Below are 26,462 nucleotides of genomic sequence, written 5' to 3'. Positions count from 1 at the left end.
CCCTGACAGCCTGTGTGTTTCACCACCAAAACATTGTCGTTTGTGTTTGATGTGATCTCGCTAATCTCTGAATCTGGTGCGTTGGGAGGTCCCTGACATATTAATTTACCGATGTCATGTGTAATCATCCATTGTCCAGTTGGATGTATCCTCAGCGAAAATAACTTCAGTACCTTCTCGGTGCTCCCCATGCTTCCAAACCATGCACCCAACCTGGGCCCGGCAAGGGCCTCAATGAGGTCTAAGTGAAAATCCAAAATAACAGATATATTACCCTGCTCAAATTGTAGAAAAAAGTACTTCAAGTTACCACGTATCATTTGTTTCTTCGACTATCAACTGTGGTAGGGTCTGAACAATTGTTCTGTTTCAAGTCAACAGGTGACAACGGCAAAGGGTCTATATATTTTAGTGTTACGGTGGGAATCCTTATCTGAAATCTGACGCGGACGTCTTTGCAGGCACGTACAGAGTGTATATATAGATCTACCTAATACGTAACCGAGACTGTCTTTTGCTTGTCTCTGACTTAAATCTAGCTTCTTCTAGTGGCTGTGTGATAGAGCATTGATAGCTTCTAATCGAAGTCCAAACTAGAGTTTCTACTCGCGTTCAAGCAGACGTCTTCACGATTGCAGCAGGCTTTTCAAAGAGTGCGTTTTTTCTTGCCAGTCACTCGATAACCCAGTGATACTTTCACAGACATGACATTGATGGGCGGCAGATAGACAGTCACACTAAACGGGATTGATCGACAATACGGGAAGTGCCGGCGGGGAAATTAGACATATTTTACAGACAAGACCTCCTCCACTAACATGAGAGTCGGGATTAGTGGGGAACTTCTTCATGAGAATCAACGCTCAAGTCTTAAAATATTCTCACTGAGAGCTCTCATGGCCTGTCTCAGCAGATCTGGCAGAGATATATGCTAACAACTCGTCTCGAAAGCCAACTCACGTTATTTGAGTTTGATGCGTCATGACGCCAAGGATTGCGTTTGTACATTCACTCATTTAGTACAACACTTATCTTCGTCTATTACTAGGAAGCATGGTATAAAAACCACTGACGGGAGTACCGTTGTTCCTTCATTCCCCAAAAATGACGGACTTGAATGAACCGGAGGCCAAACTTGAGGCTCTCTTGAGCATCATCAATTCCTCTGCACGCCAAGCAATCGCAGAATACAAGAACACAGGACATGGAGTCCCTAGTGCAGACGCAACCACCTTCCACCCTCTCGATTCGGCGACAGATACAATTGCCCTCAAAAAGGCAATTAGGCTGCTCGAAGGTGCATATCACCAATTGAGCGCAATACTGGCTCCCCCCCAACACTCAGTCATGAATGTGAGTGCCTCTTGTAAATTATATTTCCTCCCTTGCTCATTTCCTAAGCTTGTTTTAAATTACAATTGGGCTTGCACAGATGTTGCTTTGCGAGCGCGCAGTTGCAGATGTTTTGGACAAACATCCAGAAGGTCTTAGCAGTCGATAGGCTGGCTGAAGCAGTCAACCTCGATAAGACCAAGACTGCGCGCATCTTACGGGCTTTATCGCTCATGGGTTGCTTTAAAGAGGGTAATGTGCACGGCCATTGACAACATTCTCTAAAGCCTGTAATGTATTAAACAGTTGAACGGGACGTCTTCGCAAACACTCGGCTATCCCTCATACTCAAGTCAACAAACAACGCTGGATGTTTTGCAGGACTTCATGCTCAGGACATCTCGAAATACGCTGCAGTTCTCTATGAGAGTATGATTGACGAAGAATTTTCTCATTCATACTGAGCTCGACAAAGCACCCCGAGTATTGGCCTTCAGGAAGGTGGGTATGAAGGGTAGCTACTGGGATGCGATCAAGGATGATGTGAGCTTTCGTTGTTACACTGCCCTCAGACTTCGCTTAACAAATTTTATAGGATGAGAAACGAGAGGTGCGTGCAGAGTGCTTCATCCACCATTGCCGGTTTACAGAGTCACATGTATAGCGATTTCATAGGAGCATGCTTGGCCAAAATGAGATGATGGGCGGTTCTGCAATTCTGCATCGTAAGCCATCGCTATATATGAATCGTTGGTGTGACTGATGTAGGTTGCAAGACTATCCTTGGGATAATATTTCATCTGTGGTGGATGTCGGATGTGGCATTGGGACATTTTCTACTCCTCTGGCGAGAATGTTCCCTCATCTCAAAATAACTGATCAGGATCTCCCGGAAGTTCTTCTGGAGGCGCAAGGTGTAAGTTCAAACATCCAGTACCCATAATCATCTCAGCGGGTCCCTTATTCGTATCTGATTAGGTATGGAAGAAGAATGCTCCCGAAGCACTGCTAAACGGGCGCGTGGAGTTCGTGCCACTCAATTTTCTCGAGGGCGTACCTGTTACTGGGAAGGATGTTTATTATGTAAGAGCTTCTTTTCCTCCTGCATTCCCAGTAACTCAATCATCTTATTATATAGTTAAGGCACGTTATCCACGACTGGCAGGATCGCGAGGCAACGACGATCCTTCGTAACATTCGCAAGGTCATGGGACCAAACAGCCGAGTGTTAATTCGTAAGTCAGCTGTGGTTCAATGGAATATTTTCTGCAATGCCAATACCTTATGTGCTAGATGATTGCGTGCTCTTACGCGCAGTGCAGGAACCCGGATTTGGAACTGACGGGTTAAGCACCGTGAGTTTCAGAATGCAGCCTCGTGTATATCTGAATTCATGATCCCAAGGCCCCTGAACCTATATTACCGAACTTTGGGGCAGGCGCTCACAGACCGTACCAAATGGACATTACGATGTGGCTTGTTCACAATGCCAAGGAACGAACCCTGGACGAAGTGAAGATCCTCGGGTAAGTTCATTCTAGTATATCTTGATATGTTGACGGTGGCTGACTGGTGATAATTGACAGGGCCTCTGTTGGCTTAGCACTCACCCAGGTTTATGATCTTGTGGATACAATGGTCATGGAGTTCAGAATTGCTTAGAACTGAGTCCAGAGACAAGTTCTTCGATATGTGGTGTTATAATTGTCTACCGCCATAATCTACTGAAGACGACGAGAACGACAAGCAAACTTGAAGTTAGTAGTAAAACAGACCATGGCAAGCTTACCCACATACTAGAGCCAAGCCTCCGCGCTGAATCACACCTAGTTATCAGATATCATTGGACACTTCATAAGTCGTGCTCGGTGCTGTACTGAACATTAATGTTCCAAGGTCACTACACGCCGGAAGAAAGACGAGGATCAGATATTGAAAACGGCATAAGTTACAATACAGCAATAATCAGTGAGTGGTGAGTACTCGCATTGGATATTGTACAGAGATTGTAGAAAACGGCATGTCGAGCTAGACCCTCTGTCATCTAGATTATCACCCTAATCGACATCGTCTCGAACGGCATGCATAGTACTGTGCCCTCTTGTATGGATATAAACAGGACCACACGACGCCCCCCATGATCCGTGAGGGAAACCACAGGAATAAATTTGAATTTGAACAATCTATTTGATCATCTATGCTTTGTGACATAAGAAATGATTTACTTGAAGCGCCATGTGAGAAGTCGCGAGATGCTTGCATAGAAATCGGGAGCGGTGTAAGGAGCCCGCGGTTAGAGAAGATGCCTTTATAGGCTTTGCAACGATTGTCGATGGCGAGTTTTTGTCCCCTTTTGTGTGGACCTCATGAATGTGGACGAGGCAATCTTGTTGTCAGGACGACACATCCATTTATACGAGCGAAGATAAAAAGGAACGTGTTCGACTTGAAGCGCAAGCCAACGTAATTGCTCGATGCTCAAGGTGCCCACCCTTCGCAGATGCGCCACCCGCGGCGGGGAGACAATGGTCATCGGGCCGTATACTAGAGCAATGGTGGGACACAGTACCTGAATCCATAGGTCCTGTTGTCATTCAGCAAAAAAAATCACAGCAGACGCACCCAAAAATCTCAGTTAAGCATCTTGGTCAAAAATAGTGGAGATAGGAGAAAGACACAATCAATTCAACTACTGTCTTCACGAACAACTTGAGATTGGCGTCCACGTGTGGATGAGGTTGGAGATAATGATTGATACGAGTAGCCAATAATTTGACCTGCCGAATTCGGAATTTCTGATAAAAGATAGCCGGACTATGACTCTACATAGTTAGACAATTAAGTTGTTCGTAGTCGAGCATGGAGAAAAAGCAGCTCGAGGATCGTCGGTGACATCAGTGGGCGAGCCAATAACCAGTTTCGCGGATTGCAGGAAAGTGGCTCAGTGATTCAAGAGCATGAAGAGGACTTAGAACGTGTGATCAACTTGTTGTGCTCGCACAGAAATCTACAGGACCTCGTTGTCGGAGACGATGAACGGAATAGCTTTGCTGCAGTTGCCGATGTGAGTTCGTGTCACTTTCTTCATGAACGTTCAATCTGAGATGTCCCTGATGCAGATGGCTTACTGAAAAAGCATGCTAGTGAGCACGCCCATCTGAAAGAGAAAGAGTGAGCGGTCAGAACACCTAGAACCTCAGAGGACTGATCAAAGCCTTGCCGTAGTATATTTGGTGCTCGACTCATTATTTCCTTGCCATGACTGCAGGGCTTAACAACATAACCTGCCAGGGCGTCTATCATATCGAGGAAACGAACTCAAGAGTCAAGATTGGGGTCATTAGGACAGTCGTCACATCATGTCACACCACTAGACGCGCATGTCACACCGCGCTGTCACGGGACCTGTGGTTCCGTAAGTCTAGATATTACTACCATTTGTTCAAGTCGTGTCTCATCAATGATACACATACTATAGAAGCAATCCACGAGCTCCTCTTGTTCCTACCTTGATTTTGACTCTCTCTTCCCGCCACTCATACATCAAAGAAAACGTTGCCGTCCTCGTGGTTCATGCTGCCGATTTGGCCGTCGCTACAGTTACCCTAGTAACCAGTCATGGACAGGCTAGTTTCCCTCCCCCACAATGCCTCTCCTCTTGGAGCTCTCCTACTTCATAACAGCAAGCCCTTGCCTCCTGCTCACCTGCGTGAAAAGTCACCAGACTCCATAGCGCTTTATGCTGCACGCCTCATCTTGATGGCAACACACTCGGCTCAGCTTGCTACCAACTGCCCTGGAGGACCGACACCCTGATAATAGCATACCCGAGTTCCACATAGAGGAAAGGAATGGATGATTGTAGATGGAAACGTGGAGTGGAATCCAATTGCGGTTATGATTTAAGAGCGCTCGACACAGATGCTCCAAAAAGTTGCTGGCAGATCACTCGGCGATCTATAAATTGAGAAGAACTTGTCAAGGCGATGTGAAAGTGCTAACAATCGCCCGAACACCCTTCCACCCGTCTCTTCCGTGAAAGGTACATATATGGATGGTTATGTAAAGTACAAGGGCATATGATTACACGAGTGTGGTATGTATAAGAATGTATTAATCCTAACGATCACAAAGGTACAGGATCTTCCATCGTCAACTTTCCTTCGGCGACAAGCTTCATCAGATCATCTGCAATGCGCAAGTTTGCTTGTATTTTATCGTCTCGTCCACCTTGCTGTAGAGCAGAGACCGCCCATATCTTCATCATCTTAGGCACGGCTCCCCGTAATTCAATGGCAACTTTATTGAAGTCGCGAATAGAGACACCGGCATTTCGCATACAATCCATAGCGCAGCACAAGTAAACTGGGGAACACTCGTAAGATGCGTGCACGAGTCTGTGTTGGTCACTTACATGCGCGGTATTCGTCATCCTCGGAGTATGTTTTAGCTGCCTGCATGTAATCCTTTGCCCCATTCGCAAAGCCAATACACGCGAAAAGGTCGTCGCTGTACCGAGCTGTCTGTGCATGATAGAATCCTATCATCCTGAAAGCAAGGCGACCATGAGAAGGACAGGAAGCAAGGGAAACAGACAAAGACATACGAATGAGCAATTCCAGCAGGATAGATACAAAAAGACGATACAAAGCCAGGGTCAACTTCCTCCTTACTAGGGCTCTTTGATGCTATGTCAATCTCTTTGAGGAGGTCTTCAGCTTCTTCCTTCAGATGTTCAAGGGGAAACTTGGAGTTCAAGCCAGGGTCGGTGACGTATGCCTGTCATACGAGTAAACCAGCACCCAAAGAAACATGACTTGCAACGCACGTCCATAAACATCTTGAGGTGCATGCTACGCACGCTTCGCAAAAACGTATCCTGGAAAATCTTTCCACGATCTTCATTGGCAACATTCTTCCAAACGTTTCGTCCCCATTCAAGCAAGTCAACAGCTCGTGTCAAAAACTGAAGGCCGACTGCAGGTCCCTCTTTCAAATGGCTTTCCAACATGCTTCTCATTATCCATGCACTGCACGGGATGATCGATAAATATTACAGCACGAAACTCATACGACGCACCGAACAGTCACTGACAAAGCGGGGCGCACGTCATTCCAGCCCTTTTCCTTCAGGCGTTTCTGTGCTAGCTCCTTGATAGTTTCGGGCCCGTCGGAGTGCCAGGCTCGGCGAGCCGTAGCTTCGAATGTAACTGAACCTTGGTCAGTGTGATTCCTCATGCAATGCTAGAATAAGATTGCCTTGTTTGTTGTACTTGGTGATCCAGTCGGGTTGATTGAAACAGAACGCGCGCTCGTCACGCGTCAAACCATTGGTCAAATACGTCAAGGCCTATGCGTGTTATGTATCATGACATCGCAAGCCGAAGAAAGCGGCTTGAACTCACCATCAGACTTCCACCGTAGGCAATTCCTCCTGGAGCTTGAGAATGAGGTACCGATTTCAATTCATTCATAAATCCTACCCCTTTCGTGAAATCCTGGTACATGTTAATAGGCCCCTATTAGACAGAAAGGCACAAACATACCTCGTATGCATGTGAGATCACCCAAGCCTACATGAAAGGCACCACCGTTTAGAGATGGTATGCAACATTACAAGTGAAACCCACACTACTAGAGTATTTTTCGGGACCCGCTTGCCGGAGTTCAGGAAGCATCCCCGTCGCGATTTGCCAAGGGAGGTTGCCATCGCCGGCCTTGAAACGAATGAAATGTGGGTCCCTCGGGACCTTGCCACGCGCTTGGGCTGCATCCAGACCGGCACTATACTGATCTTTCTGCCGCTGCTCCGCAGGACTGAGGTTAGTTTTGGGGAGTGCATCCAATGCCTTCTGCCACGCTTCAGCACTCCGCTCCCAGTCCGCGAGGGCCTAAGCATGGTGTCAGATCAGGCGAGAAGGAAGCGCGCAAGGACTTACGTCTCGAGATGCTGCCAATCGTGACCACCCTTTGGCATAGCCTGGGTCAATTACTGTAGCCTAATACGCATTAAAATATTTTCCATGTATATGATACTGGCCCATCAGTACCATCTTCGCGTCGTCGACAGCATCTAAGTTTCTATTTAAAGATCGGGGTCAGTTATTTTTATCGCAGCTCGATGTTAAAGTATAACTGTGCCTCACCTATTCAACCCATGATTGCAAGCAGCACGGTTCGCATATAGAACAGCGCTCTTGTCATCCAGGGCAATAGCCTCGGTGTATTTTGCCAATGCCCCGACGTAGTCTTGCTTCCTAAATAACTCATTGCCCTCGTCCTTGAGCTGCGTTGCTGTCGGTTCCGACATGTTTCAAGCAGGAACTTGGAAGGCTTCAATTAGTTGACGTGCGGTGGGATGAAGGCCAAAGTTTAAACCAAGATGGAAGTCAATTGACAAGTTTGCGCAGATTTAAACTGGTCGACACGAGGCAGCATTCATTACGCGATCGATGCACCTCCAAGGTTAGTTAGTGTAAATTGGTGGCGTATACGCGGATCTCACTTTACATAACACAGCGAGCGTCAATGAGACGCGTTCTGCGTGCGTACAACACGGGCAATGACGTCACACCGTTGCAATGATGTAATGAAGCACACTGAGTGACACTATTAAATGGTTGTAGGCGTTCGTGACACAATGCGATCGCAATTAAATGGTATTCAGCATCAGACCAGCAATCTCTATCCCTCTTGTGATTATAATAATTCAAATCACAGGCTGATTATCAGCAAGTTGGGAAGTTATACCATTTTAAATACAACGCACATAAATGGAACGTCCCTTGGCCGAGTGTGTGGGTCGCCAGGCAACCGAGACTACATACAAAATGGAAGAAGGCGAGGGGCGTAAAGTAACGAAGTGTAAGAGAATATGGGATGATCTAGTGGGTCGAAAACTGTGATAGAAGCTACAATTTTGTATATTTACGCTATAGATACTCGTAGTTTTTGGAATGAAGCATTAATACACAGGTGGATTGTCTAACGAACCGGACACACGCGAGACAGTTGGGTCAAGCAGCTGTGTTATTAACGAGAGGTATTAGTACAGATCACAAGTTGCTGACTGGGTGGGATGGCATGCTCTGCTGGCGCTTCTACACCACCCGCAAGGATGCCCACACGCATCATCGCAAGGAGCTATGTGTTCACAACGACCGACGAGGATCAGAGTCAATCATCAGCATTGTTGGATAAGCGAACAGAAGTATGGTACGCACGTTATGCGCTGCGTGAGAGTGGGCATAAATCCCACCGAAAAAGGAGGCTGTCATGTCATTCCCAGAGTTTCGTGTGAGCAGAGCGGGTCCTCCTGGATGGCTATCGAGGAAAAAGGATGCGTCGTGAATAAAACCTGAGATGAGGAGAAGAGTACGCGTCTGGGACTCTTCCTGGACTATCGGCAGAAAGTTTGTAATTTTTCAGTAAAAAATTGTGTGCAAGGTAGCGTTTGCTCACATGTCTCCCACGTTACCACGGGCAATTGCTGCGGGGGCACAGGCCATTCAATCGAGTCCTGAACATCCTTGAGAGTCTTGAGTTTCATCGTGAGTGCGCTCTTTTCAATTTCGTTGCTAGGGAAAACACGGAGATGGGAGGCGAACCCGAGGCAATGGCACACAGCGATGAACCACTTGGTAGGGTCATACTGGTACCATCGGAATGCATTCCTGGTGGAAAGGCCGGACTCGTAAATAAAACTGGGAACGACACAATGGATGTCAACTGCTACCTGTAGTCCATGGGAAATTGATGGTGGAAATTATGGTACCCTTCCCCCATCGTAAGGATAGCAGATATAAGGTGGTCGCGCGGCGAGTGCTTATCGTCGTACGGCGTGCTGCCGAGATAATGAGCGATAGAGTTGATGCAAAAAGTGCTCTGAGACAAAGGTTAAACTTTGGCTTTGATGAACAACATGAAACTCACATGATGGCACGCAGTCATGCGAAGGGCACCAACGAAAAAGAACCCGCCTTTCCAGTCACCCCACAACAAGCCAGGAATGACCATTGGAAGCAAATAGCCGAAAATAGTCAGGATGACAAAGTACCATCGGTGCTGCCATTGTACGAGAGGGTCCTTACGCAAGTCAGAAATATCAGCTGGCCCAGTTTTCAAGTCTGACTCGAAAATGATCCATCCGATGTGTGTCCAGAGGAGGCCACGTTCAGAGTTGTAAGGGTCAAAGTCCGTGTCGGTATGTCTGTGGTGAGAACGGTGTCGGCGTGCCCACCAGTAACACGAGCCTTGTACTGCACTCGCTCCCGCAAGGATAAGGAATACCTGTAATGGGAACGAGGCATTATATGATCTGTGCGACCAAAGCCGGTGGTATCCTGGAGCGATGCGTTCTAATACTATCTCGTTCCAGGCACCCTCACCACTCACCAGCAGTAATACCTAGTGAAGTAGATTCAGCGATCAGAAGAAATGCCTTTTGCCGAGTACCTACCAAGCATGGAATAAATGTAATAGAGGATAGTGCCAACGACAGTCTTCCGAAGGATAGGAACATATAGCAAGCCGTATAGGGAGAGGGCCGGTGTGATAACAAGGACAGAAAGATTGAACCATCGTATGCCAGTAATGGTTGGAAAACCTTGCGTCAAGGTCTTAATGAACTGCATGTTAAGCCGCAGTTGTCACCACCAGAAATTGCCGATAGAAGAAGACACGACCAAGAAGAACAGAAGGATGTTGCACTCGTTACCAGGCTTACTATGTATCACCATGCGACAGTGAAACAAGTTAGTCCACAAGATTTTTCCTCCGTATTATATGTGCCGCTGAGACATGGCATGGGTGAGCTGATCGGGCAGTTGAAATTCGGATGAATGTCGCGTGAAAAGAGCCTGTGTAGAGCATAGTTCGAATCGTGGAAGACAAAGGCAGTAAACCTTGTGAAACCCTTAGAGTCTTATTTTCCATGAACCTGATCCGGGCTGTCATTGCCGATATTTGACCCGAGACAATGAGACTCATCTAAATTACCTTCACAACAGCCTTGCAAATGGGCACTCACGCACAGGTTTCCACCAGATGGGCTCGCGCCATGCTTTCGTCACGGAGTATCTAGGCCTCGGGGCTGAGATATTCTTCCATCCCGGTCGCGTCGGAATGAACAAACCATAATTGGCTACCATTGCTTGCGCAGAGCCTAGTGTCCCTGTCAGTCTCGGAGATGACGTTTGGCAAAGAGCAAGATATTCAAATTCTAATGCCATGTCGGAAAGCGCCATGGAGCTACATACCCTGAATTCGTAAATGCCGCGTGATTGACCAAATTGTCTCACTTCTTACATACTGCAGTACGTTGCATAAAAACGTTCAGTCCTTGATTCGGATGCTTAAACGTTGTTTGTATGTGTGTATTTGGTGGGTAAAACGTACAACAGCCGGCGCTTGGCACGCTGCGTGAAGTTCTATCGATCGGACAACAAGCCCCGGGTCGGGCAACAATACCAGTGTATGTGTTCAGTTTGTCCCCCCCTGAGTTGATACTTAGTCTTCATTCTTAGGATTCTAATGCAGTCAATATCGAGCACCAGGCTCTTAATTGGAGTGTAGTTCCGGCTTCATTGGTGGGGTCAATATTCAAGTTGCACAGACTCAATTGATGGCTTCCCCGCCCCACAGGTTTTTCGCTATTTAGAATCTAGATGAACTATGTCTCGACCAGCTGACAAAGCCGATCATACCAATTTCTCTCAATGCACGTGTAGAGGCTCGAACAGAGCTTATTGTCTTGTACAATCCTTGCGAAAAAAAATCACCCCCGATCCTCACACTTGTTGATTAGCTCCTGCTATCATCCTGGATGATGCAGTGCACTGAGTTGCGCACGCAGCAACTTGTTTTATTCTGCCACTACCTTCGATGCACGATTGCGAGTCGACGAAGGCTGCGCGAGTGTGGCAATCGAGACTTCAACATTCCGTGCTTCAAGCAGCTGCTCTCGAACTTCGCAGAGGAATAGGGATGGGTTCGCATCAAGAATGGATGTGATGGTACATGAGAGGTCCTGTCGGAGGCCTGCCATAAATGGATTTCTTGTCTGTCCGCAATCTCGGTGGAATTTGAAAATTTTGTAGACATTTCGCCAACTGCACCAGCAAGTTGAGCTATTTCCGCAATTGTCTTCTGTTGCTGAAATGCTAGGCGACAATCCTCTCCCATACTTATTGTTCAGGACGTGCGCAGACATGATTGAGCGTGACAGGTCACGTGGCAAACACATTCCGTCCAAATCAAGGACTGTCCTGGACTCCTTCTTGACTCCCCCCGTTGTTTGCGCAAAGTCAGGTCGATACCAAACGCCAAAGTACGACAATGTGATGGGTCACGTTGAATGCAACCCAGCTTTCATATATGTATACAGCATATGCAACAATTTCCTCAGAGGTGGCTGTCCAGCGGAATTCGCCAAGATCGGTGGTGGTCAAATGCCGCGTTAGGGCGACGTCACGGGGTTGTAAGCCGTTGTGAAGTTAGGGTAACTAGAGTTGGAGTGGTATAGTCGTCACTTTCTGGATCATCTATTTTGCGATTAAGTACACGGTGTGCATAGGATCACTAGCAGGTTACAAATTATCAGGGAGGATGGTGTTTGGACACTGGAATGCATAAACGTTTGTAGGACAGCATCAGAAGAACGTCATGCGCCTGAAGGAAATCGTTAATTCCGGGAGTTGGAACTTCTTGAAAGTCCCGCCGGACAGGTACTACCCGATCGAACGTTTCAATTCTTACAATTTGAATAGGCCACTTCGAATTCAGGTTGTACGCAATTTGTCGAAGACTTATTCAAGTTGGATCCCACTATTGGCCAAGAATGACCTTCATTCATTTGCCTGCCCGCCTATAGTATAGCTTGGTACCCTTTTTTGCAACGAGGTGAGCGGCTCAGTCAAGTCCGAGTTCAGGCCCAGGAGCTGAGTACTGAGTACTGAAGTTGAACAGCCTATCATAGCTCTGGGAAGATTGAATGTTCTGACGAGTCCGCACTCGTTGAAAGATCCCTTCATATTCACACAGGTGTCATAGAATGATCCTGCAGGAGATCACTTGACGTCGGACCTGTGCTCAAGGTGTGCTTTAATCGGTCCTGTCTGGAGTTTGAACGTTATGGTGATGAGCATCGGTGGTCTCTCGCTCGTACGAAGACAACTATGTGCAATGACCATAACGCTGTTATCAGCCTGAGTACTAGCGTCTACCACGAGTACTCTCATCCGATGACATGTGACGCGTGAGCAATCACGAAACGTCGTGACATGGCAGATGATTGATTACCCACACAAACTCAGAATTAATTGTGGCTGAAGACACGATCCCTTGCGCATCTTGAAGTTAAGGTAGTCCAAGGGTTGCCAGATTCTTACGCCTCCGAATTGGTTCAGAGAACGCTTTTACTTGTTTCGTCACTTCAAGGCCATGTGATCCGGAAGTTCGCGGCCCGTTACCTCTGGTGTTCCCAAGTCGGTGTCAAGAATGTCTTTAAGTACGGTTGTCCTGCGTCTTCTTCTTCGTCCTCATCCACACGACTGACGGTCATGCGACCTTTGGACAGCTCTCCGTGACCGAATGACTGTCTTGATCGGCCATCCGCGAAACGCCGACAAATCTGCGACCGTGCTCTGTTGAATAATAAAAGCTCTATATGCAACAAGGGTGACTTCTGAGCCCCACTTGCCGTGGACCCTCTGCAACTTGTGACGTTCTAGCTGACAGTAGAGTGCAACCACTGACTGTCTCTGAAAACTGGAAATAGGGGAAATACATCTTAATCAAAGATGACAGCATCAACAGCGGGTGTGATTTTGACCGTCACCTAGCTCTTGTGTCGTGCGCGAAAGCCTCGTCGAGTAATTCTGACCTTACAGTGCCTCCTGGAGCAGTGGTATGTCAAAAATCGTGATTCTGCAATGCTGTACCTAACGTCCCTTACAGTACATTAATCCTCTGGTGTACAATGTTGTAGGAGCCAACTACACGGAATGGCGCAACTTGTCCACTGTTGGCTTTAACCCCACCAACACTGCACCCCCATTCATTCAGGTCTTTGACCCTTCGTTCCTCAATGTCACCGGACCATCCGCCACCATTCGCTCAATTGCTTCGAATCCTGGATTTGCTTTTGCTCATGAAGCACCCATCTACATCCCAGACCTCAACGTAGTCTTCTTTTCGAGCAACGATGGTGGTCCACTCGGGTACAACGGCTGGTATAACAACAGCGTCGTTAGCATGATCAACATGACAGAAGTCGACATGGCGCTGGCTTCTACAACGGGAGATGTCAATATACAGATTCAAACAGTGGGTTTGTTCCGCTGAGTTAGGCACATATTGTTGATCTCGAATATCTTGACTCTTAGCTCAACCTTCCGGACACTGTCCAAATGGTAAACGGGGGCACAGGTCCATACAAAGGAGATCTTTTGTTCGTCACCTCGGGTCGCGCTTTGCTTCCTCCTTCGATTGTGCGCGTCAATCCCAGCCCTCCCTACAATGCCACCGTTCTTCTGGACAACTTCTTGGGCAGACAGTTTAACTCGCTTAATGATATCAAAATTCTCCCTGGCACGGACATCATGTTCTTCACTGATCCGACGTAAGTAGATCATTGGAAAATAACGTTTACAATATTTACTATAATAACACTGGTTTTCCCAGCTATGGGTGGCTTAACGGCTTCCGTCCTGAACCAATGCTACCATCGCAGGTATACCGCTTTGATCCATCCACTGGGCAGGTCAGAGTTGTCGCCGACCAGTTTGTGCATCCGAATGGTATCGCATTCACCCCCGACGGCGAAAGTGTATACGTGTAAGTTTTCAGTACTTGTATCGCCTTTCATCCACGGCTAAAGTGACGATGACGTATCAGCATAGACAGTGGTATTTCTGGAGGCTTTCTTGGAACGAATCAGACCCTCCCGGCCACGATGTAAGTTTTTTTTACATCAATCATGATTGGAATGAGATTCTAAAGTAAAACATATAGCTACCAGTACGACGTTGATCCACAGACGCAGACGTTCAAGAACCGCAGAGTGTTCGCCTACTCTGATTCCGGTGTTCCCGATGGCATTCAGCTGGATACAATGGGAAACGTTTATTCAGGTAGCGGCGAGGGTACCCACGTCTGGAATGCTGAAGGGACGCTCATTGGGAAGTTCTATCTTAACAGCACCACGGCTGAGATGATCTTCACGGAGTCCGGTCTTGTTATTTTGGACGAGGAGACGATGTATCTGGTAGATATCCAAGCTCAGGGATTGAATCTTGCCACATTGTAGATTCGCTGCGTAACCGCCCTTAGTAACATGTTGCATACAACTATCTACATAGCATGGCACAATCTATCATGGTTCCATGTTCAGTCTGAGAGAAGTTAACGCGCGCCCTGCATATGATGGATCTCAAACCCTGTTAGAGTGTCGAGTCAGCAAGAGAAGCAGTATACATCCCTACGTGAAAGGGCACAAGATGGCTAAAGTAGTTGTTCATTGCCCAGAGTCCCCAGACAAGCTAAACTGTGAGAGTTCGGCAGTGTCTAGGACGCGTTTCATGTCAATTTCAATCCCGGCACCTCTTGACACTGGCACATAGATCTCTGGTTCGTGTACGTGTCGTGACATGGATATCAGATCTAGCCGTTGATCACGAAACTGCTCGGCATATATTGCAAGAAACAGGCTTCCGCATATCAGGAGTTCAGATTCGTTGATGGTGACTGACCTTCAAAAATTAATGCCCATCCTTCAACTTTCTCCGGCCTGAGCTTGAGAGTATCGAATGGTACACAACTGTACAAATGCCGAGGAGGCACTCCCATGTTACCGCAATATAAGTATCAAATCTGAACAGACAATGCGCCAGTAGTCGCGTATCTCTCGCAAGCAAGTGGTGTCAACCGATCCTGCACGTAATGTCGAACTGGCGCGAGCATCTTGGCAAAGGTGTCTGGATGATGAATAAGAGATTGTCTGCATAAACCATCATATATGATTTGGATTTACGGGAGAGATGGTAATAGACGCATAGCCAGGGCCTCGTTGAGATCCCGATGATGGACAAAGCATGTCGACCGTCCTGTCCGAGTTTCTGGACCGATGGTAAACTGAGCGACAGCTGCACAGTGTACGACAAGCTTTGCAGCTTTCCATCGGCGTGGTTGAGTACCACGCTGTGCTTGACTGCAGATCCGAAAAATAGCGTGGTATCTCCCTGAGCACTGACGATCTACCGGCCTTTCCAAAGGTTTCAGCATTGCCAAGATTCGAACGAGGGAATTAGCGGAATGAAGGATGGATATTTTGGGCGCAGGATGAGCGTCAGCAAGCTTTATGCCAGCTTGATAAGTGCTCCTGCAAAACAAGTTTAATGGTTGAAGGACTTACACTACTAATTGTTATTTCAGGTGAGGGTTGCAGTATTTCTCGACGTACGAATCATTCTGTGTTGAGGTCAGAAACACACAACATGATTCCTTAATATGCACCTTCTTACCTTCGACCACTTGTCTAACGTTTTCAGCGCATGAGTCACCCCCGAGTGACGCTAGAAGTGGGTAGTATCAGTCATCAAATGCGCTCTTCCCTTGCCTCGAGAGCCAAGCCACTCTGAATCGTCGAGGGTAGGAAACTGCACAGGATACTACATACCAGCGTCTATCCTGATTCCTCGTGTATCGAATCATGTAATGAGTCTGACTGTCGGCCTTTCCTTGGGAACCGAGGAGGTCGAGACTGATAATGATCATGCGATGCAGACGCGCCGGCAATGGGCATTGAGCAGTCGATTCATGTTGATGCTCAGAAGGAACGAGTTGCGACTATCTTCCTTCGTCTATAAAGCTTTAAAGGGCTGTCTAGGGGAGACTAAAAGTTGTTCCTAACTAGGAACAACTCTTCTCAATCTCCCGCCATGCAGTACGTAATGCTCTGCTGGGATCGAAAAGATCATCGGTCAGCCTAGACTGACTTCGACCGGCCGGCCTACTACCGTACTATCCTTGAAATTTCAAAATGAACTTATCATCGTGTGCTGTCGAGCGACCCTGAAAAAGCTCTAGGTGATAACGGTGGACCGTTAATCCTAGCATTACTATCAAGACTATCATACTAGTCAAAGTGGGACCGTCAATCATTGCTGAAATCAGGAAACAAGACTTGGGGAGTAGCTCATCTGAATCAACAATGATAAGGTCAGCAGTGGGTGTGATTCTGGCTGTCATCCTTGCTGTCACAGTCGCGTCGTACATGACAGTGTCGCCGCCTGGAGCAGTTGTGCGTTGACAATTGCAATTCTGCAGTGTTACATCTGAACGTCTGCCTCGCAGTACATCGACCCCCTACTATATAATGTTGTAGGAGCAAACTACACAAAATGGCGCAACTCTTCCGCTATTGGCTTTAACCCCACCAACACTGCACCCCCATTCATTCAGGTCTTTGACCGCTCGTTCCTCGATGTCACAGGACCATCTGCCACCATTCGTAAAATTGCTTCGAACCCTGACTTTGCTTTTGCCCATGAGGCACCCATCTATGTTGAAGACCTCAACTTGGTCTTCTTTGCAAGCAATGCCGGTGGTGCACTTGGGTACAGTGGCTGGCATAACAACAGCGTTGTTGGTATGATCAACATGACAGAAGTCGACACAGGCGCTGGCTTCTACGGCTGGAGATGTCAATATTCAGGTTCAAACAGTGGGTCGCTCCGCTTGGTCGTTGATGCTTAACCGTCATGACTTTCAGCTCAACCTCTCCGATAATGTCCAAATGGTCAACGGGGGAACAGGCCCATACAAGGGAGACCTTCTGTTCGTCACCTCAGGTCGTGCTTTGCTTCCTCCTTCTATTGTTCGCGTCAATCCCAACCCTCCCTACAATACCACTGTTATCCTGGACAACTTCTTAGGCAGGCAGTTCAACTCGCTCAATGATATCAAAATCCTCCCTGGCACGAACATTATGTTCTTCACCGATCCCGCGTGAGCAATCGATGAGATCATCATATCTACAATGCTAATGGCTTCTTCAGCTACGGGTGGCTTAATGGTTTCCGTCCTGAACCAATGTTACCATCACAAGTATACCGCTTTGATCCATCCACTGGGCAGGTCAGAGTTGTCGCTGACCAGTTTGTACATCCGAATGGTATTGCATTCGCACCCAATGGCAAAACTGCATTCATGTAAGTTTGGGTTTTTTCTCACATCTGTGGATCAATCCTAGGATAATGCATTAGCACCGACACGGGTGTTCTTGGAGGCTTCCTCGGAACGAACCAGACCTTTCCAGCCACAATGTGAGTTTTCCTGCCCAGCGTGATGGTGATTAGATACTCAAAGCAAACTCTAAAGCTATCAGTTCGACATTGACCCAACGACGCAGTCGTTCACGAATCGTAGAGTGTTCGCCTACATTGACTCCGGTGCACCGGATGGCATTCAGCTTGATACCAAGGGTAACGTTTATTCCGGTTGCGGGGATGGTATTAATGTCTGGAATGGCGAAGGCACACTCATTGGAAAGTTCTACCTAAACAGCACTACAGCTGAGCTGATCTTCACGAAGTCTGGTCTCGTTATTTTGGAGGAAACGGCGATGTATGTGACAAACATCCAAGCTCATGGGATGACTCTAGCCACGTGGTAGCTTTCTGTGTACCGCTATGCCTGTTGCGAATTTGATGTGTATGATAGGATATCCCCCATACAGTGAACGTCATGATCACTAATATTTGCGACTCATACTTTAAACTTTTAAGGTTTTCACATGGACACTAGACAGAACTATCCTGTCCTCGCATCACTGATTATTCCAGGAAACATCTTCAAGGACCATAGTTCAGCTAAATCCTGAAGGCCCGGCCCAGTGCTTGGTTCGCGCATTGGAATGGGCGCCTTTGTGCGTACTCCAATTTTCACACATTCCTGTCATTGAACTTAATGTTTGCTTCATATCACAGGCCCGAGTTTTCCAGGTCCAAGACAAGATAACTGGTCAAGTGGTACTAGCCGTAAATAAATCCCGTGCATCGCTGCGGCTCAAACGTACAATATTGCGACATGAAGCCCGCGTCCTTCAAATTCGAACTTTGTGTGGCCATCTAGCCATCCCTCCGTCGGGCGATTCGAATATTTCGAATATCTCCCAACGGAGATACGAGAGCCGAACATAGGTGATATCTGCGGACAAGCTGAGGAAGTGCGAAACAGGATCGTTCCTCAGCTGGCTGTACAAATGGTGAATGTTTTTCACTGTATTGTTCAGATATAAGCCTAACCTTCTGCGTGCCAGCTTTCGGCATTGATTCGGAAACGCGTGCACCTTATTCATTGTGACATAAAGCTGAATTACGTCCTACTTTGTCCTACAAATAGCATACCAACTCCAGGGCATCCGAGACTCTGCAAGTCACATATATGTTCACGATCCCGTACTGAGGTCACGAAGCTCGCTCTACTACAGCCTTGCTTTTATATTATCAGAAGAGAACATCAATGTAGCACACTCACTTGGAGTGCCGTCAAATTTTTTCGTTAATTCTGTCACCTGCCACGCTGGCAGAACACGGCTCTGCCAAGTTCTACCATTTCTTCCCATAACACTAAGCTGCTGCAGAAAGCAGAATAAAGCGATAGAAATGAACGTTGAAACGTTAACGTTTAACGTCGAACAGCGCAATGTCACATCGTCGTCGATCAAAACTCAGCAATACATTGCAGACTTGTTAGGCCTCTAATAGCAAAGGTTCACGTGGCTCTGATATGGACTTAAATATCCATCACGTCACATTACCCTGAGAATCTGCTCCTGATCCTACTAATAGTCCGAGCGTCTATCGATGGCTTGCCTCATGCATAGACGGGCTGGTCACCGCGCCTATGTGCTAGCTCCCACTTTCCGGTCGACAGCGGCCCGGCCCCGTGATATATCAAATATCTGGCTGGATCTTGCTGTGCAGCCTGTGGAAAGAGTTCTGGAATTCTCGTAACGGCAACAGCTTTCAATCAAAAAGTTCCTCGCGATGCTGACTTCGACGATTTCTACATAGAAATATGCACCTCCATCGATATTTCTTGTGCCCTGGATAAGTATTTAACACGTGTGATGAGACAAAGATAACCGGAAGGCCGCAGCCAATATTGTCCGGATTCCTTCTTTGTCCTAAACCTCCGTTATTCCCTCTTGATTAACGAACATCATGTCCCGGACGATGTATTCTTCAGGCCAGCGCGCACCTGGGCACAGACGACAGCGATCAAGGACTTCAAGTGACCCCGGGCACCCATCCGTGGCACCGCCGTTCAAAACGGCGTGGCCTGCACCAGCGCGTAGGACAACAGAGCCTATGAATGCCCCCACCGGACTCCCTCACGAAACTCCTCCGTAGAACGCGTGGGGGACCCATTTGTCCCCTCACCAGGGTCTCTGCTTGCACAGATGGAGGTGCACTCCTTGACGAACCCTGCCAATCCAATATCTCCGGGTCCTATCTCACCGTCACATCATCGGAGCCCTTCCAGGCAGAGCAACTTATCTCAAACCCCCCTGATACGAGACGTACCCCAGCCGCCTAGAACGGCACTCAACACCCCTCCAGCGATACCCACACCACAGATCGCCCCGTCCTATGCCCCAAGCTTCCCTGTTCCCCAGCCAAATTCCCCACCCTTTACTTCGGCTTATCAGCATCCATACTTCCATGGGACGGAACATCAGGGATCCAGTCACAGCGTCCGACAGGGTGTGAATCAGGGTGTGAATGCAGCCCAGAATACACGTCCGGGAGCACACCCAGGCACACAGAATGCACATCGTGGCATGCAGCAAAATAGCATTTATCACAGTCATAACGGCTCTCATCATAGTACACACCATCGTTCTCGTTCTCATTCGCGCCCTCCAAGTGCAGCATCGCACAGATACGCGTCAAATGTCACCCAGCCTATGTATGGTCATGGTAGTTCCGTCACTCCGAACGGATCACGCACCTCTCTCAATGGTACACCTCCCAAGAACCAGTTAGCAGCTGCTGCACTCAGTCATCGGAATGCATCATCTTCTGACATGTCCTCTCCTTCGGATCACCCTTCGCTCAACCCAGGCCCATCCAGCAGCCGGTCGCGGCCTCACGGCCGCACAGTCCCTGCTGCTCAACTGGCACCAAGAAAACAAGAGGCTCATCCTGAGCCACCCCCTGTTATTCCCGCAGAACTGCTTCACCACACGACGCAGCGCCCGCCGCTGCCAAATATGCCTGCCGGACATATCCAGACTCGCTATATAAATATGCTTTTGGCACTTGATGATATCCCGCAAATGTTCAACATGATGGCATCTTTCTTCACGTGGATCCTACTTGCAGGATTTGTTTTATTCCCCGGAACATTTACGTCCCTGCAACAGCAGCAACTCAGCGGTGTGGAAGCACAACTGTTGAATGTAGTTTCTAATATACCACTGTGAGTGATGGTGAAACTACGGGAATTGGGGTTGTTCACCAAACGCCTATAGTTATGTCATCGCATGGATTTGTACCGGTATTGGCGGCGTCGGCATGATTTGGTTGTGGTGGAGATGGCAATTAAATTATATTTGGATTGTGAATCGTATCTTTGTGTGAGTGGAGTATAGTGTCGCCAGTTGACTGACGAATTGAACTTCTGAGTAGGCCTGGCTTACTCAATTCGCTCGCTGGTGTCATCTCAGTACTTTCCAATATCTACGGCGTACAGCATGGAACCTACAGCACAACAAGCGAGTCAGCAATTATTGTAACAGTTGCGGTTGCAGTCGTATGTGGATGTCTTATTCTCCTTTATCAGTTTTGGTTGCTGCGAAATATCAAGAAAGAACATGACAGAGAAGTTGGTGTGGAGCATGCTGGAGAGCACGGCGAAGGCATTGTGGGGGATGAGAGGAAGTAGAGGGTAGTATGAAAACTATTATGGACAATTTGATGGTCATTAGTTATGTGATTACGGGTTATTGGGATTTCATATGGACTCACTGGGTTGTAAACTAATACAAGACTACCAACAATCTGCAAAGTCAGTCGTTCAGATAAGCACCAAGTCGGTGCGTCTTACATACAGCGATCCCGTTCATATCCGAGCAGGCGGCCTGCAGGCTGCCTGACAAGTAATGTCGCAACTGCCTGCACAATATTAGTAGCCTGCATAATTAAACTAGGCGTCGCATGTATACCTGCGCATACCTCGGAACTTCATTTTAAGTAGGGGTCAGACAAAAAATGGCAAGATAAATGTTTGAATTGGATACAACGCTGGAGTGATTATAGCATAGTGACTATGAGACGCTTAATATCCGAGCAACACTGGCAGCCACATCTGACGATGAGAGATCGTCCAGCTCAACGTGTTTCTCAACTCCGCGTTCTACGGGAACGCAAATTAATACAGCCATGCATAAATTTGTCCGAGGACACGAGCATTACACGCACCAAATCGTGCAAACATCCGCGCGGGTGTGCCGTTTGCCTCCCGTATCATGACGGGAAGGTCTGGGTTGTGTTTCTTGATGATTGGGTATGTGGACAAGATGAATTGCCTGCAGACGTGATCATTGAGCATATGAGTGACTGTCCTGTACTCAGAAACCATGAACTCACCGCGTGCCCGCCGAAGCTTGGTTTGACTGGCAGCAAAAGATGCGAATTTCGCGGAGAGCAGGAGACAATGTTTTTGCAAACGTGGACATGGCAGGAATTGAATAAGATCAGGTCACAGCCAATGTTAAGGCAAACAACGTTTCTGCAACGCTTTCTTGATGCACGGTCGGGTTCAACGGGCGCTTACATAATAATCTAAACAGGCATGGTTGCAATGGCATGAGAATTATATCTTGTTGGTTGTCTTGCCTGCCAATTCCACCCTCGCTGCTGATTGCGACGCCAAGAGGTTCCTGGTGAGCTCCCTTCCCCGCCACTATGGACGACGACCAGAACAGACAACAAGAAGACTGGCTCAACAGCCGCAGGAACAGGCTGCCCTCTTTCACAGAAGTCCTCTCTAGAAGGACGCGACCGCCCGTGGATTTATTCATGTTCTAGTAAGTAGTGCTTTTATGCTTGCTTGAGTATTTGAACAGTCTCTTATATCATGTTAAATTAAGTATCTTCCTCCAACGTGAAGGTGCAGAAGATATCCTGGACTTCTGGCTGGATGTCCAGCAGCACGAGAACCTTTGTAGGGCATATTTTAAAGATGTCCGAAAGTCAGGCCGGACAATCAAAGAGGATTGGCCTCAGTACTGGGAATATGCACGCCGTCGTGGGTCAATATACGGCACAGTCGTTGGGCTTCAGCCCAATGCCGTAAAGCGAAGTACGACGAGCACAAGCGAGATGATCAACGACCAGGAAAAAAATGCTATGGGTCACCCTGCTGACGAGAAGCGTGGTGGTCAGCGTTCTACAACACCTGGTTATGAAAAGGAGTACATCCCATCCCCTCCCACTGCTGTGAATAGTCCAGATCTTGATCCACCACGGTCAACGACACCTTTCTCCCTCTCAGGGCGGACATCAGCCCTTTTCAATCTCAAACGTGCATCACGTGCGCCAACGGTCATCCCACGTTCTGCTGCAATTAGTCGTATGGACCTCATCGCGTCCGCCGAGCGTATCTTCTTCCGGTATCTCTCTCCCGTTGGCACCGTAAATTCGCCGGAAAATCACGAAATTTACCTCCCTCCCGCCCTCCGTATACACACATTTCCTCTCAGTAGCACTCAAGAGCCGAAATCGCAGAGCGACCTGAATATGATGGCACATATTCCTGATATGTTCCATGCCCAAAAGGAGTACTGCTTTAGGGCAATGGAGCAAGATGCTTTTCCACGTTTTCTGAGGAGCAAAGCGTTTGGAAACCTCACTCCCGTGTCTGCATTAGTCCGACTCGTTATCGGTCTCATTGTGCTGTGGATCGGCCTTGCCGCCGGCTTCTCCCTGATATTTCTCGATGTACAACCTAAATCAAAGCGATTTTTCGTGCGTCCCATCTGTTTGGTGTAGTCTAATGTCTAACAAATTATTTACTCTGCAGCTCTTCATTCCTTTCGCATTCGCAATTTTATTCCTTATCTCACATCAATACGAACTCGACCCGATCCTCGTTTTCCTTGGACAGTCGGAGTCGACACCGTTCCGCACGCTCACTATCCGCGAATCGTACGTGAGGAAATTATTATTGGGTCGTGCCATCTGGGTTGCGACTCTTGTCTCCATTTGCGTCGTAGCGCTCACACTCCTTTTCTGGGCTGTTCCTGGACATCGGCTATAGCGAGTGGGACAAACAAAGAGTTACTGCCTCTCTGTACTTATCGGATGGACCCATTTTGGAAGGGTACTCAATGTACGATGCTCACGAAGGAGAGCGAGTTGGTTGATATTGTTGATTTTACGCTTGGGTGACAAGAGACTTTGATAAGCATTTATCTTCAGCTATTCGCCTATTCCCCCTTGCCCCCCGGTCTAGCTCCACCTCCTAATACTTCGCATTCCGTATTTCGCTATCATTTTACCTCGTATACTCCGCCAGTCCACCTTAGCTTCATCATCGCTGTGCTGTGATGTTATTTTGTTTCTCTCATTTCCCTAAACCCTTTATGACCTTTTTATACGTACGTACATGGTAGGACGTTAGGAAGTTAGACTCATATCTTTAATGACATGTTTACGGTTGTGGTTATGCTTGATGTCATGGATGAAGTTGATTGACAAGAATTTTATAGATTTATTGGCAAATCCCGCTGGTGACGAAATGTCATTGTGGGTTAGATTTGCATTTGGCTCGCAACGGTTCAAAATCTTTATTGACTGAAATCTGTTTTTTCTCTTCAGCAGCGATTTTGCGATGGTCTGACCGGTGTTAACGTTTGGTTCAAGAGTCGATCTTTGACGAGATCGGTGCACAGAATCACTGCTAGGACCTCTAGCTGGCATAGAACTCTTTCACAGCCGTTCGGAGTCCGAGGGAAATCAAACGCAACAAGTGTTGAGTGAAACAGTTGCTCGACATCCGATGCCCTCGGACGCCTTGGCACTCATTCTCTGTGGCGATAGCCTACGACTGTGCACGTCCTTCCTTCTTCAAATTGTTACCCTACGATTGGCGTGCTTGAAGGTGAAGTTCTGCTGTACACCTACTTTACCGGAAGAAGTTACTGCCTTCATACTATCCCGGAGACGTGTTACCAAACATTCACCAACCTGGAACACATCTGTGTTGGCCGCGATTTATGTTGCGGCTCTGCCTTCCACTCATTTCCTTCTGATGTTTTCGACCCCTACTCGAGTTCAGAAGGCTGACTTTTGTTGATTTCATCATCCTGGAAAACTGTTGTCTTGACGATCCTTTCATCGAGGATGCCGCGGTTGCTTTGCCGGGTATTCGTGTATTGAGATCCATTTCGGAACATCAGACCGACACTCCCGCGGTCACCTCCATCGCAATACTATCGTTCGTCACGCGATGCACCTCGTTGTGTACCCTGCATTTGAATTTCGATGCCACACAAGTGCCGACGCCTCCTCATGTGCCAGGCGGATATACGGACCTTTGGCTCAACCAAATAGCTCTTTAAGAACTGCATGTCGGGCACTCCCATGTGGTGACAGCACTTGTCCCATTCTTGCTAGCAGCCGTATTTCCAAATCTGGATGATATCAAATGGCATTAAACGCCCAGTGTTGACTATGATGTTCGGCTGCACGAACTCCTGTGGGGCGATTTGGCAGAAGTATGACGCAAGGTGGTGAGCTTTCAAGAGACAAATCCAGTGATGCTGGCCTCTTTCTGACCCGTTCTACTGCGGTATATGTTAGGGCAGGTATTGGCGGATGAGGACAGGGATGAAGAGGAGGGCATACTGCGGTATATGTTGAACGGGATGGATGACGACCGGAGGTAGACGACGAAGACGAGAGGATGTGCGACGATGGCAACACGATGTCAGCATTATGACAAGTCTGGTGTAATCCAATCAATCGAGAAATATATTGTTATGATACCAGATACCAGTGTGATGTAGCAGTTGCTGTATACATCTGTCTGGCAGTGTTAATGTTGCGGGTGTTGTGTGTATGCTTGAAAACAGTGACAAAAACGTTACGCATGCTGTACATCCGGTGAGCACTTATAAGACTTGTTGTTTCACTGGGCTTATGGTGAGAATTACGACTATAAATAATAGACATTGCGTGTTCCTTTCGGTCAAAGTCACACCTAAGACTCTGAGTAGTATCTCTTGCTGCAGTACAACTGACGACGGGAGTCGTCGTAAAACGTTTTGTGAGCATCATCACTAGCGGCACTGTAGTCAGACTCACCGCTGTAGTATTATGACGCAGCTCCGGACTTTTCATAAACGCAACGAGGTCGGTTGAGTCAGGCTGTTTTCCAGCTTCAGGGAGAAACAGCCTCATCGTACATCAATCCCTCCTCAATTACTCACCTGCTGCTAGACGGGGAGAAACGTGAGGAAATTGACGCCTTTCAATTCTTTGAGAGTACTTCTCTTAACGGAGAAAACCGAGGAACTCGTCGCAGCGTGGAGAGCGGAATGCTATGTTTTTAAATAGTGTGGGTTTTTGTCACTTGAACCTGGTCTGCTCTGAAATCATCCTTACTAGTCTTTTGTCCTTTATGGTGTCCAAGCTACTTCCGATGCTAGACTCCAAGATTTAGTGAATCCCTATCATACTCAAGAGAAGGCCCAGTCTAGAGCTGTGTTAGGGGGAACATTGTTCGCAAAGTGTCGATGTGCTTATTCGCGCCGGAGTATGTTCTAGTTTGTCCGGCCGGTGCCACCCCAGTTGACTTGAGTACTGGTAAAGTGCAGCCATGGAGATGAGTTTACTACTCATTAGGGGGTGCGGCCCATGGCGCCATGCCTCCGATTGGTCAGGCCTTCTAAGAACAAGGCCAGCCGCGCTATTGCCACAGCCTATGACTTAGTTCAACTAATGCGATGCAGCTGGTTGACTAGTATTGCGGCATACTAGTCTCGAAACCAGGCGGTCGTTGGGTGAGTGTAACGCTGAAGTCCGTAAACCGGAACCGTCACTGCCGCGTCGTTCAACTTG

General features: G+C 47.7%; 9 protein-coding genes across 9 annotated transcripts; 6 read left to right on the top strand and 3 right to left on the bottom strand.

Moving 5' to 3' along the window:
- The first annotated feature begins 826 nt into the window (after window positions 1-826).
- On the top strand, window positions 827-3,000 carry BJ212DRAFT_1578216 (S-adenosyl-L-methionine-dependent methyltransferase). The gene is made up of 13 exons (XM_041342211.1): window positions 827-998; window positions 1,049-1,353; window positions 1,455-1,584; window positions 1,639-1,761; window positions 1,808-1,875; window positions 1,928-1,942; window positions 1,997-2,057; window positions 2,109-2,248; window positions 2,311-2,415; window positions 2,471-2,567; window positions 2,626-2,687; window positions 2,737-2,858; window positions 2,919-3,000. Exons 2-13 carry the CDS (start codon window positions 1,105-1,107, stop codon window positions 2,992-2,994), a joined length of 1,248 nt encoding a protein of 415 aa, XP_041191288.1. The 5' UTR covers window positions 827-998; window positions 1,049-1,104; the 3' UTR covers window positions 2,995-3,000.
- A 2,458-nt stretch (window positions 3,001-5,458) lies between these two features.
- Window positions 5,459-7,642, bottom strand: BJ212DRAFT_1275072 (uncharacterized protein; the record flags this gene model as incomplete). The annotated part of the gene is made up of 12 exons (XM_041331194.1): window positions 5,459-5,697; window positions 5,747-5,880; window positions 5,939-6,111; window positions 6,161-6,362; window positions 6,413-6,565; window positions 6,606-6,682; window positions 6,738-6,830; window positions 6,879-6,905; window positions 6,963-7,223; window positions 7,272-7,331; window positions 7,383-7,413; window positions 7,479-7,642. The coding sequence occupies 12 exons, from the start codon at window positions 7,640-7,642 to the stop codon at window positions 5,459-5,461; spliced, it is 1,614 nt and encodes a 537-aa protein (XP_041191287.1).
- Window positions 7,643-8,006: 364 nt separating this feature from the next.
- On the bottom strand, window positions 8,007-10,378 carry BJ212DRAFT_1365496 (uncharacterized protein). The gene is given in 12 exon segments (XM_041336072.1): window positions 8,007-8,475; window positions 8,556-8,731; window positions 8,794-9,005; window positions 9,068-9,216; window positions 9,265-9,689; window positions 9,791-9,965; window positions 10,002-10,052; window positions 10,147-10,157; window positions 10,212-10,245; window positions 10,261-10,274; window positions 10,291-10,306; window positions 10,360-10,378. The coding sequence occupies 6 exon segments, from the start codon at window positions 9,963-9,965 to the stop codon at window positions 8,365-8,367; spliced, it is 1,248 nt and encodes a 415-aa protein (XP_041191286.1). The 5' UTR covers window positions 10,002-10,052; window positions 10,147-10,157; window positions 10,212-10,245; window positions 10,261-10,274; window positions 10,291-10,306; window positions 10,360-10,378; the 3' UTR covers window positions 8,007-8,364.
- A 2,267-nt stretch (window positions 10,379-12,645) lies between these two features.
- Window positions 12,646-14,699, top strand: BJ212DRAFT_1365485 (uncharacterized protein). Its single transcript, XM_041336071.1, has 8 exons — window positions 12,646-12,838; window positions 12,908-13,149; window positions 13,173-13,237; window positions 13,288-13,656; window positions 13,716-13,951; window positions 14,014-14,166; window positions 14,227-14,286; window positions 14,344-14,699. The coding sequence occupies exons 2-8, from the start codon at window positions 13,131-13,133 to the stop codon at window positions 14,636-14,638; spliced, it is 1,197 nt and encodes a 398-aa protein (XP_041191285.1). The 5' UTR covers window positions 12,646-12,838; window positions 12,908-13,130; the 3' UTR covers window positions 14,639-14,699.
- A 1,569-nt stretch (window positions 14,700-16,268) lies between these two features.
- BJ212DRAFT_1300931 (uncharacterized protein) lies at window positions 16,269-18,795 on the top strand (the record flags this gene model as incomplete). Its single annotated transcript, XM_041333058.1, has 10 exons — window positions 16,269-16,309; window positions 16,444-16,630; window positions 16,684-17,032; window positions 17,055-17,337; window positions 17,388-17,540; window positions 17,595-17,654; window positions 17,710-17,955; window positions 18,188-18,256; window positions 18,463-18,595; window positions 18,733-18,795. The coding sequence occupies 10 exons, from the start codon at window positions 16,269-16,271 to the stop codon at window positions 18,793-18,795; spliced, it is 1,584 nt and encodes a 527-aa protein (XP_041191284.1).
- A 381-nt stretch (window positions 18,796-19,176) lies between these two features.
- On the top strand, window positions 19,177-21,457 carry BJ212DRAFT_1365457 (uncharacterized protein). Its single transcript, XM_041336070.1, has 4 exons — window positions 19,177-19,669; window positions 19,699-20,817; window positions 20,870-20,974; window positions 21,027-21,457. The coding sequence occupies exons 1-4, from the start codon at window positions 19,557-19,559 to the stop codon at window positions 21,280-21,282; spliced, it is 1,593 nt and encodes a 530-aa protein (XP_041191283.1). The 5' UTR covers window positions 19,177-19,556; the 3' UTR covers window positions 21,283-21,457.
- Window positions 21,458-21,664: 207 nt separating this feature from the next.
- BJ212DRAFT_1275242 (NDUFA2, NADH ubiquinone oxidoreductase 10.5kD subunit) lies at window positions 21,665-22,075 on the bottom strand (the record flags this gene model as incomplete). The annotated part of the gene is made up of 3 exons (XM_041331209.1): window positions 21,665-21,753; window positions 21,819-21,925; window positions 21,987-22,075. 3 exons carry the CDS (start codon window positions 22,073-22,075, stop codon window positions 21,665-21,667), a joined length of 285 nt encoding a protein of 94 aa, XP_041191282.1.
- Window positions 22,076-22,304: 229 nt separating this feature from the next.
- BJ212DRAFT_1275089 (RGS domain-containing protein) lies at window positions 22,305-23,658 on the top strand (the record flags this gene model as incomplete). Its single annotated transcript, XM_041331196.1, has 3 exons — window positions 22,305-22,426; window positions 22,490-23,366; window positions 23,422-23,658. The coding sequence occupies 3 exons, from the start codon at window positions 22,305-22,307 to the stop codon at window positions 23,656-23,658; spliced, it is 1,236 nt and encodes a 411-aa protein (XP_041191281.1).
- A 924-nt stretch (window positions 23,659-24,582) lies between these two features.
- Window positions 24,583-25,107, top strand: BJ212DRAFT_1365452 (uncharacterized protein). The gene has a single exon (XM_041336069.1). It carries the CDS (start codon window positions 24,850-24,852, stop codon window positions 25,039-25,041), a length of 192 nt encoding a protein of 63 aa, XP_041191280.1. The 5' UTR covers window positions 24,583-24,849; the 3' UTR covers window positions 25,042-25,107.
- Window positions 25,108-26,462: the final 1,355 nt, after the last annotated feature.

The sequence above is a fragment of the Suillus subaureus genome (assembly GCF_016647635.1).
Source record: "Suillus subaureus strain MN1 chromosome Unknown BJ212scaffold_23, whole genome shotgun sequence".
Lineage (NCBI taxonomy): Eukaryota > Fungi > Basidiomycota > Agaricomycetes > Boletales > Suillaceae > Suillus > Suillus subaureus.
The sequence above is the reverse complement of the archived record's forward strand: the minus strand, read 5'-3'. Positions and strand labels throughout refer to the sequence as shown.

Excerpts from the sequence above, each read along its gene's own strand:
- BJ212DRAFT_1365457 (XM_041336070.1), top strand. The coding sequence starts at position 19,557 with ATGTCCCGGACGATGTATTCTTCAGGCCAGCGCGCACCTGGGCACAGA. Across the intron at positions 20,818-20,869 it reads GTAGTTTCTAATATACCACT|TTATGTCATCGCATGGATTT; the intron begins GTGAGTGATGGT and ends AAACGCCTATAG. Across the intron at positions 20,975-21,026 it reads ATTGTGAATCGTATCTTTGT|GCCTGGCTTACTCAATTCGC; the intron begins GTGAGTGGAGTA and ends ACTTCTGAGTAG.
- BJ212DRAFT_1365452 (XM_041336069.1), top strand. The coding sequence starts at position 24,850 with ATGCACCTCGTTGTGTACCCTGCATTTGAATTTCGATGCCACACAAGT.
- BJ212DRAFT_1365485 (XM_041336071.1), top strand. Across the intron at positions 13,657-13,715 it reads TCAATATACAGATTCAAACA|CTCAACCTTCCGGACACTGT; the intron begins GTGGGTTTGTTC and ends CTTGACTCTTAG. Across the intron at positions 13,952-14,013 it reads ATGTTCTTCACTGATCCGAC|CTATGGGTGGCTTAACGGCT; the intron begins GTAAGTAGATCA and ends TGGTTTTCCCAG.
- BJ212DRAFT_1578216 (XM_041342211.1), top strand. The coding sequence starts at position 1,105 with ATGACGGACTTGAATGAACCGGAGGCCAAACTTGAGGCTCTCTTGAGC. Across the intron at positions 1,762-1,807 it reads CGCTGCAGTTCTCTATGAGA|CACCCCGAGTATTGGCCTTC; the intron begins GTATGATTGACG and ends AGCTCGACAAAG. Across the intron at positions 2,859-2,918 it reads GACGAAGTGAAGATCCTCGG|GGCCTCTGTTGGCTTAGCAC; the intron begins GTAAGTTCATTC and ends GATAATTGACAG.
- BJ212DRAFT_1365496 (XM_041336072.1), bottom strand. The coding sequence starts at position 9,965 with ATGCAGTTCATTAAGACCTTGACGCAAGGTTTTCCAACCATTACTGGC. Across the intron at positions 9,690-9,790 it reads TTACATTTATTCCATGCTTG|AACGCATCGCTCCAGGATAC; the intron begins GTAGGTACTCGG and ends AGATAGTATTAG. Across the intron at positions 8,732-8,793 it reads CGTGGTAACGTGGGAGACAT|TCCAGGAAGAGTCCCAGACG; the intron begins GTGAGCAAACGC and ends TTCTGCCGATAG.